At 38.5% G+C, this 12061-nt stretch overlaps 1 protein-coding gene across 4 annotated transcripts in view; it reads right to left on the minus strand.

The window, feature by feature from the left end:
- Positions 1-1046: 1046 nt before the first annotated feature.
- The window catches only part of LOC143470544 (mothers against decapentaplegic homolog 4-like), a 52238-nt gene continuing 41223 nt past the window's right edge, over positions 1047-12061 (minus strand). For all 4 annotated transcript variants that reach the window (XM_076968755.1, XM_076968752.1, XM_076968753.1 and 1 more), the window contains 3 exons: positions 3154-3292; positions 2016-2169; positions 1047-1845 (listed from right to left, as the gene is read on the minus strand). In XM_076968755.1, the coding sequence (XP_076824870.1) occupies positions 1779-1845; positions 2016-2169; positions 3154-3292 (360 nt within the window). In that variant the 3' untranslated portion in view covers positions 1047-1778. The remainder of the gene's footprint in view (positions 1846-2015; positions 2170-3153; positions 3293-12061) is intronic.

Below are 12061 nucleotides of genomic sequence, written 5' to 3' on the forward strand. Positions count from 1 at the left end.
ATTCAAAATGGGACAAAAAAGTCAGTTATTTTGTAAAAGGCTAAATAAATAAGAAAATTAATTAAAAAAACTCACGTGCTTAATTTCAAGCAATGCCATATCTAATAAAATATAAAAAAAAATTTGAGCTAGAGTAGCTTCGCTAAAAGTGTCCCATTATCGGCGACTTTCCCTAGTCCTTATTTATGCTTAAAAAGAAAACAAATTTAATAATTGACATAAGATGCCACTCATTTGCAAACAAAGGTTACCAACTCACGGAAAGTTAAAATTTTTATCTGCCGAATTTGGAATAGTGTTAACTGATGATATCATAGTAAAAAAGATTCAGATTTTTCTTCATTTTTCTGGCTGTTGCCTAAGAAAAATAGATCTTGTTGGGCAATCTTGGACGCGGTGAGCTCAGAAAAGGTGTCCAACCTGTTTGTGCTTACATTTCACCTTTGAAAGCTGTTGAGACTGTACTATACTGACTATACAGGATGAACGTTTTCTCATGCATTGACATAAAAAATTATTTTCGTATAATGATAGATGAGGAACACCACAAATATACGAGATTTTACAAACCAAGTACTGGGAAGAGATAATGCTTTAAGCGTACGTATTTGGAGCTGAAGAACGCTTCTTCAATTTTTTGCAAAATAATTCATAAAATCGCCCCACTTGGGTACTGTAGGGAACTGTTGGATAATTTGCTGATTCTCAAAAACAGAAGCAGAGCACTTAAAAAGCCTTATTGAAGCACTTAAGGAGAACGGTTTAACTTTGCAGGTGCAAAAATTTCAGCGTGGTATGGCAGAAGCTAAGTATGTGGGAAACACTTTGTCCAAAAAGGAAGGAGTAGAATTGATTTTAAACCGGAAATTGCCAAACTACGTCGTGGACTGCAAAGTTTTCTTGGAGTTTACAATTACTACTTTCAATATTGGCAGACTGCGCTCTGAACTTTGGACCATTAGATGACCTGGTTAAATAATATTTATACCAATGTGCCTACATTATAACAATCTTATCATTTTGCAAATCCACAAATAGCTAAACAATTGTGTTACTTTGTTCAATATATTTGTGAACACGATATTTATAACAATGGAACATGATTCATTGATTCAAAGCATTAGGTTGTGATCATTGCCTTTAGTGCTTAAAAGAAAAAAAAGTAACTTCAAGAAAAATTTGTCGTTTCAGGCAAAACAACATTTTCGGCATAAAGCAGCGTTGAATTCAAGCCAATTGTTTTTGCCATGAAATATTTTGAAACAACAAAACGCAACAGTTCTAAATCAACTTCAAAAATACTGTGAACTAAAGCTAAAAACCTGCTTTCAACTTTTTGATACATATGTGCTATTCGATTACTAATTATAGGCCGTTGACACATCTTGTTGTAGCCAACATTTATAACAACGTGCTCAATAAAAATAAATGTAGTCAAAAAAATCAGAAAACGCTAAAGTACACTACATGGAATAATTCACACAAACTGCATGCTGTTCTGTTTTTGCGATATCCTTTTGAAATTCCTTCGTTTCAAATTTCATATTGCTTTGTTAATTATCCAGGCCACACTTAAAAGCGTTATAAAGTAGCCAATCAACAGGTATTTTTTATATAACAGAAGTGGGTGTTTTGAAACACGGCAGTAGTAGTTTAATGTAGAAGTGATGTCAATGATCACATTTCTGCAACATTCTCTGCAGGACAATTATGCAAACACAAGGCCTAATATTTTCTCCAGGTGCCTGGATGAATATTTTCGGTCCAACCTTGTGCAATCAATCATGAGGATGTGGTTCAGCAATAGGCATTGTATGAAGCACTTCATCCAATAGCTGAAGGGCCCTGCAAAAAAGTTAAGGTATTAACTACAAAGACACGATAGCAAATGTTTTCATGGGTGTTTCGGACATGCATACACAAGATACTTATAAATTCAGTACTACAAATATTAAAACGTACACCGTTTATGAAGTTAAAACAATAAAAACTCTCCATCCATACTATTCAAACACCTGTGTAGTTGTATCTCAATCCAGCAAGGAGTCTGTTTTATATCCTGCCTTGGATAATCTGGACCCCATCCTTTAACAAAACTCATTCGCAGAATACATAAACGACGTAAATCATCCACACCAATTCCAGCAGCCGCAGACAAACCGGGAAGACCTGAAGTTTTTTAGGTAATAGCACTTGGCTGAACCGTGTTAACCCGGTATAGAGTAAAATAAAAAAGCATAGTGAGTATGGCTGATGCAGCAAACTAATGGTTGCTAAATCTTGCGTAGAAAAGATTTAACTAAAAGTTAACCCTAGAGTGCCATTCAATATTTCTTTTTTACCACAGGCTAAAATTTTTGGTGATGTTAAACGTAATTAACAGCGGTGGACACAAGTGTGCTTCTTTTTTATAGAAGCGATCACTAGAGAGAGGCTCTTTTTTGAAATTAAGTAGGAACGGCACCACGATATGCGTCCTTTGTGTGGCTTATTCACTCATCACTCTTTTATGTGCACAAACAACACTGTGAACGCATAAAATGAATAAAAATGGTTGAATAAAAAAATTGTTTTTGAACTGTCAAAAGACTATAATTTAATGTGTAGTGAATAAAAAAGTCACTGCTTTGAGACTAATTTCACGCAAAATTCTCGCTTTGCAAAGTTAGTGGCATAAAATAAACAATATAATACCCAACACAAAGCATGTCAGAACTATGTAATGGAGGTCCGATATAAATACTTTTGTTTTTTAAGTTGACAATGAGCCGAGTGGTCATCATAGTGACATAATTTGTTTCAGGTTGACGTTATTTACATAATTTGACTGATATACGCTTTGAAACTAAAAGTGGAGAATATTAAATTGTTGAACGTCGGCAACTACAGTTTAGGTGCTTAAAGAACAGTAGCGTGAGCTACAAAACGAGCATGTTCTTTTCTTTATAAAATAGTAAAATCACAAGTGGTTCTTTTCTTCATTGATGTGCGAGAACGTGAGCAATGCTTTTTTCAAATGAGCGGTTACCCAGGTTTCATAATTAATTTATGGCAATTTTTGAGTGTTTCTTCTGATAAAACATATTAAAAAATGTTGCAAAGACACATTACTACCACTAACTGCTGTGATTAAATATAACACCACAAATTTACCAATAGCTGGAGCGATCCCTCCTACTGACCCTGGTCCAGGAATATTTCCTGAAACAGCTGCAGCCTGTGCATTTGCAGCAGCTGAGGCAGTATTGGCCTGTTGTTGCATTTGCCTGTGACACTGACGAAGATCAAAAACCTACATCAAAATTAAATTATTATCCAACATGTCATGTAACAAACCCTTATGTGACTGTCATTAAATATTTTATGTTTGACAAAACAAAAAATGAAGAAACATTTATAGGTACATAGGTATTAGAACATTTCAATATGATACAGTAATGATGAAATCCACCCAATACCACTAACAGCGGCTATCAATTATTTATGATATAATTATGTAACCAACTCTCGATGAGGTAGCCACAAACATTGAAATTGTCATTTACATAAAAAGCTTAACTTCCTCTTGTTAAACCAATCAGAGGCCAGTGTTGTTTTAAAATAGGAATTACCATAGCAGATAGCGCATTTAAATTTGCGAGTCGGATGCATACGTTAGATATTAATTGGTGAAATGCGATGTTTTATTCAAAATTTTCTTGAAATTTTACAAGCCAATGTAGGGATTGACTTTTTCCTGCATTAATCTAAAAACCTTGGTCACAGGGTTTCTAATTAATGAACCTGATTACATACCATGTCACTGCCATCCTTGCTTACCAAGTTCTATTCCATTCAATGCTTGTTCTGAAAGTGAACTGTTAAGCTCTGTCTAGCCCCTAACATTTGAAATGAAATATATTCCTCACCTGAATTAGATCAAATTTTTTATTTAAAAAATGGTGTTAAGAATGAAAATGATGATCAATATATTCTTTCCCGTAATATACACAATCTGGTAAAAACTACTAATACCAATAACATTTTCACAACTACAAATGAGAATACAAGATTACTGGCGAACACAGACCACTTAAAAAAATTGGAAACACTTGTACGAAATTCCAGCATGCAACCTAGCATTATATCAGTAAATGAAAATTGGTTTGTCAAAAACCAAATCAAAGAATTCCAAAATCTTGATGGTTAAGTTTTTGTTTCAAATCCCAGAACTGGTTCTATTGGTGGTGGTATGGGCCTATACGAGGTCTGTCCAAAAAGTATCCGACCTTTTGGCATAAAGCACACAACACAATATATTTCACAAATTTTATTTAATCTCCTTCAAAATAATCCCCTTGGCGGTCCACACACTTTTGCCAGCGATTCTTCCACTTCTGGAAACATGTCTTGAATTGCTCGTCCAGAATGGTCCATAGATCCTCCGTAGATTTTTCTATAATGTCTTCTCGTGATTGAAATTCCTTTTAGAGTGGTTTTAAACTTGGGAAAAAACCAGAAATCACATGGCGCCAAGTCTGGAGAGTAAGGAACCTGGTGAACGAGTGGCTCATTTTTGGCCGGAAAAGATTGGATCACATGGGCGGAATGAGTGGGTGCATTGTCGTGGTGAAGCCGAAAATTCTTTGCTGCCCACATCTCTAGCCGCTTTCTTTGAATAGCTTCACGAAGGTGGTGTAGAACTTTCAAATAGTACTCTGATACGATTTGTACCGTATTTTACGGACCATAAGGCGCAATTTAAATCCTTTTTTCCCTCATAAATTGATTGTGCGCCTTATAAGCCGGTGCGCCTAATTTATGGATCAAGTAGTGCTTTATTGCCTACACTCAAAACCAGTACCGATACTATTATTATATAAATAAACCACCGTCTTACACAATAAACTACGGTAAAAGCAACGAGCAACTGTGATATTCACTAGGCTCATTTTTTCTTTTGCTCATTGTACTATTGTGATTTGCTTACATTTGTTACGTAACAAGTAAACTTTTATTTCTCTTGCCCCTCATAATTGTATAATGCGAATACTGCTTATATCACCATTTTTTTACAGTACCTGCTGTCCTCAAAATGGCGCCAAGGAGACATGCTTACGAAGCGAGTTTACAGCTTAAACCATACGGTAACCCATACTCCTTAAAATACGTTGCGTTCTATAGCCCGGTGCGCCTTATGTATGAACAAAAAACTAATCAAAGCAATTTATTGACAGTGCGCCTTATAATCGGGTGCGCTTTATGGTCCGTAAAATACGGTAATTTGTAATCAGTTTGCTCCATCGGGCGTCTGTGTTTGCTAATAACGTGTACATGCCTCTAGTAGTGATTAGCGATTTTCTGTTTGGTATTTGTCCATTGCGCAAGGAACGTGTCTGAGTTGTGTGACTTCGAGATCAATTTTAGTTTTTCCATGTTGGCGGTAACATTGTTTTACAGTCTTCTGAATCAGTAAAAATATAACAGTGGTGGCAGCGGGATTCGTTAAAAAAGAAATTAGCCATAGATGAAAATCTGCAAGCGATGTTAACGCCCATGAAAGAACAGCAAGAGAGCTTCATATCTGTGTTTAGCAGTATGCAATAGGTGAAACCTGCAGAAAAAGACACAGCTGTTCCAGTGTGCCTTCAACAAAACAAAAGAAAAATGGCACAACTACTTGCATAGGCTCGAGCATCACATGAACATTTACAATGTCACGCCTGACGACAAAAAGAAAGCTTTTTTGCTAGCATGGGTTGGTTGAGAAACCTATGCGCTTCTTGAAAATTCATTGGGTGATGAAAACGTTGCAGATAAGTCCTTTGGAGAAGTACCTGGAAAACTATCTTTACACTTCAAGGATACTGTCCACGTTTAAGCTGCAAGATTTGCATTTTAAAACTGTCATATGCAACCAGGGCAGTCATATGCAGATTGGACAGCGACACTCCGCGGAATCGCCAGAGATTGTCGATTTGCTTGCAAAAGTGATCAATGCAATCATCTGAGCTATGCTGATGAACAAATTAGAATTGTCATCATCCAACACACTCCTAATGCTGACGTTCGACATCAATATTTTTTGGATCCAAACACTTTCTTGCAAGACTTTCTCAAGAAAGCCGAAACCTATGTCAGAACAATGTGTAGGGATCAAGTGTTGAAAGGCGAAGGAATTGGTAAAAAAACGAGAAGAATTGAAATCTTGTCGAAATTGTTTCTCAAAGCATTCAAAGAAGGATTGTCCTTTCAAAGATTATTCCTGTTACAAATGTGGGAAGGAAGGGCATCTGAAAGCGATATGTCGGTCGAAAGTAACCATGCAAGAAAAGATTCGACAAGTAAGCAAAGATGGCGTCGGCAGCATTTGTTCGACTGATTGTCAAGTTCAAGCTATACTCAACTGCGACAACAATCAATCAACAATCAGCGGCAAGGGAATCTTATGTCAGTGGGACACAGGATTGACATGTTCCATGGTAGGACTGGATGGATATTGCCAACTGGGTCCAATGCATTATCATGCGATGGAAACAACATTATAAGCCTACGATGGAAGAAAGCTAAAAAATCAAAGGTCAGTGTTTCGTTGATGTAAAGCTTGTCAGAGAAACTCGTCAAAAGTTAAAGCTAGTCGTAGTTAACGAAGAACGGGGTACTAACCTATTTGGGTTAGATTGGAGTGATGCGTTTAATGTACAAGGGTACGGCAGCTCTAGAAGGTACTTCAGATGGTCTGGAAGTTGATATCATTGCTACCCAACGCGTTCCGAACAAGCCTTGTCAGAGAAAGTCAACGACATGAAAAACTCACAAGATGGTCGGATTGAGCAACTACGCCGAAGGTATCCGGAAGTTTTCAGCTCGAAGCTAGAGAAATGCTCACAAGTGAAGGTGTCAATTCACTTAAAGCATGGTGCCAACTCTGTGTTTTTCTAGCCCAGGCACATCCCAATCGCAATGAAGGAAGAGCTTCGCAATGAAGGAACTTGACAGGTTAGTTGAAAACAACGTTTTACAACCTGTAGCTTACAGTGATTGGTTTGCGTCCATAGTTGTTGTCTCCAAGCCAAGTGGAGCCATTAGGACCTGTGGTGTCTTCAAAATGCTTAATCGAAGCATCGAAGTTGATCAACACCCTTTACCGACATTGGACTCGTTACGCGGTGGAAGATTCTACACCAAAATCGATTTAGCGGACGCATATCTGCAGTTGCCACTCGAGGGCGACACAAGAAAGTTATGCGTAATTAACACACCTTTTGGTCTTTACCGTTATAACCACATGTGTTTTGGCGCAGTATCCAGCCCAGCACAGTTTCGACGCTGCATGGACACTATGACTACTGGACTGGCTGAAGTAGTAGCATATCTTGATGACTTGATTGTGACTCAAGGGGCAGCAGCAGAACATTGGGAAAATTTGGAGAAACTTATGCATCGTTTAGGCGAGTATGGCTTCTGCATTAAATTAGTTAAATGTAAATTTTTCAAAGATTCTCATCGACAAGGACGGGAAACGACCTTCCAATACGTCAGTCGAAGCAATTCAACAATTACCCGAGCCCCAGAATCTTCAGGAGGTGCAAGCATTTTTGGGAAAAATCAATTACTACAGTCGCTTCATCAAGAACTTAAATGACAAAGCAAACCCATTTTACGAATTGTTCAAGAAGGCAGCTAAATTCAAGTGGTCTGAAGCCTGTGAAACTGCCTTTCTACAACTCAAAGAGGATTTTATAGTTGCGACTAAGCTAAGTCACTGTGATGAAATCAAGCCTCTTATTCTGGCTATAGATGCCTCGCAATATTGAATTGGAGCAGCGCTGATACAAGAACAGAACCGTGTAAAATGACCGATTGCACATGCTTCCAAAACTCCGACTGAAACGCAAAAAAGATATTTGCAGATTGAAAAGGAAGCGCTGTCAATTATTTATGGCAAGAACAAGTTTAATCAGTACTTAAATGGTAGAAAATTCATCTTAGTCACAGATCACAAACCACTGGTGTCAATTTTCTCACCCACAAAGAAGCTTAATGCGTTGACTGCACATCGATTACAACGGTGTGAGATCACACTGATGGCGTACCAGTTCGAAATTCAGTACAAGAAGACGTCAAAACATGGTAACGCAGATGGACTTTCCAGGTTACCAGTTGGTTTCGACCCATCGTTTGATTGAATCGAGCAACAGTAGAATGCCGAAATTTCACACACTGTAGAAGAGGCATTCGATGGATTACTACTAACATCCCAAAAAATATGAGCGCAAACTTTGCGAGATCCAGAGTTGAAGACAATTCGTGATTATGTTGAGCAAACTAGTTGGCCAAAAAACTCCCGACAGATGAGTAGGCTCCATATTGGAACCACAGGGACTCAATCCGAATGGAGAAGGGTATTCTGTTACTACAACGTGATGGGCATTGTCGTGTTGTAATACCTAAGTCTTTGCAGTCTCGTGTTTTAAAGCTACTTCACGAAGCGCACTGGGGAATCACCCGAATGACGCAGATGTCACAAAGATACGTATGGTGGCCTGGTGTCAAAAAGGATATCGAAGCTGTTGCCAAATTATGTAAGGCTTACCGAGAAGTGGCAAAAGCATCCGAACAGAAATACCAGGCTTGGCCGAAAACAACGAAACCTTGGCAACGCATTCATTTAGACTATGCTAGTGCTTTTTTGATTAAGATGTGGATGACTTGCGTTGATGCACACTCAAAATATCCTTACGTTTCAATGCAGGATGTCGGAAACACGATTTCCAGTGCGACAATCCGTGCGCTGAGGCAGATTTTCGCAATTGAAGATCTTTCGGATACAATAGTCACAGACAACAGAACCCAGTTCTCGTCAAAAGAGTTTGAAGAATTCCGAAAGCAGCTAGATATCAGTCACATTATGTCACCAGTTTTCCACCCAGCCTCATCTCCAAAAACCTGCTAAATCTTTCGAATTGTTTCAGTTTGATTAATTATCACCAAGCTTTTGGCAAAACTTGATGCAATACCTCCATTCGGTGAGTTCTGTCATTAAAGTGCAATTTTGTGTGAAAAAAATCGCCAGGCATGTAATATATACCTGCATTTAATATTTAACACAGAGAGAATGACATGGTCGATCGACTTGCAACAATTCCCACATACTAAGTGATAGTGACGTAACAATGCCCGAAAAAAATTGGTGCAGGTGGCACTACTTATGCCGGAAAGAGAAAAGGTCAGATACTTTTTGAATAGACTTCGAATACAAAAAAACAAATTCTCTTATCTGACAAGGCATGGCCTAACATCCATGCACGAAAAGGTTTATGAGTCCTTTTTTATCGACATTAATGCAACAGTAACAATTGGCATCATTTATAGGGCTCCAAACCAAGAATCTGAATCAAACTCTGAATTTAAAAGCTATCTAATCCGCTAACTGCACATCATTAATAAATTTAAAAAAACCTTGCATTAGATATTTTAGGGATATTTAACTTATGACTTTCTTAATGAGTCCAATCCCAACATAAGCTCGTTTGTAGATATAATGTTCGAAAATTCCTTCTTCCGGTAAGCAATAAATCTATATGAAATACGAAGTCATCTGCAACTGTCTTAGATATGAGCAAATGTTTTTGATTCATAAATAAAAAGTGCAATAATAATGAAAGGGATATCTGACCACTTCCCAGTAATACAATGTTCTACAATACAATACAATGTTTGATCTTGATAAGCCTGAAAGCCCAGAAGAAAATAGTAACAGTAGATTTTTTTCAATGACAAAATCATAAATAGCTTTATTCAAAGGTTACAAGAAATTGACATAATTATAGTTCATTTGAGTGACACATTGATAAGTACTGTTTAATTCATTTGAGTGACACATTGATAAGGACTGTGTAATTCATTTGAGTGACAGATTGACATTTGTTGTTTAAGTTGCAGTTGCTGTTAATTAGTAAGTGCACAGATGACAACACACACAAGACAAATTTTAGAGTACTATCTACAAAAAAAACAACAAAGAATCCTCAACCATCTCGTCCATTTCTTCTGATAGTTCCGTAGTTGGTCCGATCTTCAAATTACGTGCAATTCGGCGGAGGAATACTTCCTGTGGAAGGTCTTCTTGCTGGGAAAACAAATTTCTAATGCGGGTTTCTTTTTGCCTTGTCATACGCGATCGGCGCAATGGTGTCGATGCACCAAATTCAAGGCGAAAGAGTTCTTGGGAAACTGTATGATGCTCGCTTTGAAACTCTTCAATTATTTTGAAAATGCTTTGGTGGTATCTGTTGACAATTGCATTGATGCGGCGATGCCAGGCCTCCTGGATGTTATTTGTACGAGCAAGACCCGATTGTTGCAGTTGGCTGATACTCCAAAAATCAGGTGGGAAGAGGGGTGGGTGTCGAGTTGTAGGGTGACGGTTGATTGGTCGTCTTCCTCGGCGCGTTGCAGTTTGGACTGGGCGGCCTAAGACGTACACTTCTTTGAAATATCTGAAAATTTCTGCCTCCTTTGGTGAAGCGTCTTGGGAAAGAACTGCAAATGCAGATGGTATTGCGTCAGCCTCTAAGAAGCTTAGCGCAACCAATGTTCTGATCTTTAAATTGAAATCATCATCATCATGGAATTCCGTTGCCAATCCCTTCTTCTGGACTCTTCGATATATGCTTTGCCCAAGACGGAAAAGACATCCGTGGCAGTACGAATTGGGAAACACTTCCTTTAAAGCATTGACAGCAGCATTCTCGAAGTCTATCATTAGATGCTGTGGGTTAAGCTGAATTCCATGACATTCAGCTGTGGTCTTTAATTCCGAAAATAACATTAAATAATTTTTCTCGGTTTTTCCTGGCAGCAACGCGTAGACAGCCTGTAAGGGTATCCCCTCGAAGAGAGCATTGATGGTATAAAATTGGTAAAACAAAGTGGGACATATCTTGAACGTTCCGCCCAAGAACCACATATCGCAATCAGCAAGCTTCCGGAGCAACGTGATGGATCCGACTACAATGATTCTGTTTTCCCCATCTGTATCAGCTGTATCAACCAAAATAAAGTCCTCGCCGCTCCTTGTCTTTTTCAAAAACTCAGGAATCACCAACTCTTTCAAATTATCCGGTTCCTTCGGCAGATGCTTCCGCTGCGATCGTTGTGCCACTTGCCAAAGTGTTGATTCACTAGGCAAAAACTCTGCAGCTTGAGCATCGACATTTTGCCGATGTTGTTGTACAATCGTCATCGGCAGGAGACTGGATGTTGCTGCTTCTTTCCAAATATTTCCAATCATTTGTAGCACCTGGTCCCTTCGATCATCTGCCTCGTGGACATGGGACTTTCCGACATCTACTTTTCCATTTGTATCGTTGTAGTTCACCGCCCTCAGTGTCGCTGTTCCAGGACAATCATTCCGTTCGCAACGAAAATAATGATTCTCTCCACGGCTCCGCTGGTGTCTATAAAGAAATCCATTGAGGGCGAGCTTCGACTTTCCACTGATGGAGGGAACAAAGCTGAAGTCATCCATTGTTATTAGTCGCCGAATTGGAGTAACACAACTGATCTGTTATTCTGAGATGCTCTGCTTTCTACTTATAATAATATGGATTCCGTTGCTTTTTATACAAATGCAATGGAAACCATGCGTTGGTTTTTCTATTGCGTTGGTGCGATGTTGTGTGAAATGCAACAGATAAGACAAGATAAGAGCAACGGAAACCATGATTTCTATTGCGTTGGTGTGATGTTATGCAAAATGCAACAGATCGTGACGCGACACCTAATCGAAAGACACTTTATCGAAAGACACTTTATCGAACGACAGTTTATCGAACGACAGTTTATCGAACGACAGCTGATCGAAACGACAGCTGATCGAAACGACAGTTGATCGAACGACACTTTATCGAACCGACAGTTGATCAAACGACACTTTATCGAACCGACAACTGATCAAAGCGACAGTTGATCGAATCGACTGTTGCTTCTCCCGCACACAGTCATAGCAAAACGTGGCGTACAGTTGCATTGTTTGTTGTAGAAAATTAAAATTTGGTGACTTTTCATAAAAAATGTT

Source organism: Clavelina lepadiformis, chromosome 9 (genome assembly GCF_947623445.1).
Source record: "Clavelina lepadiformis chromosome 9, kaClaLepa1.1, whole genome shotgun sequence".
Classification (NCBI taxonomy): domain Eukaryota; kingdom Metazoa; phylum Chordata; class Ascidiacea; order Aplousobranchia; family Clavelinidae; genus Clavelina; species Clavelina lepadiformis.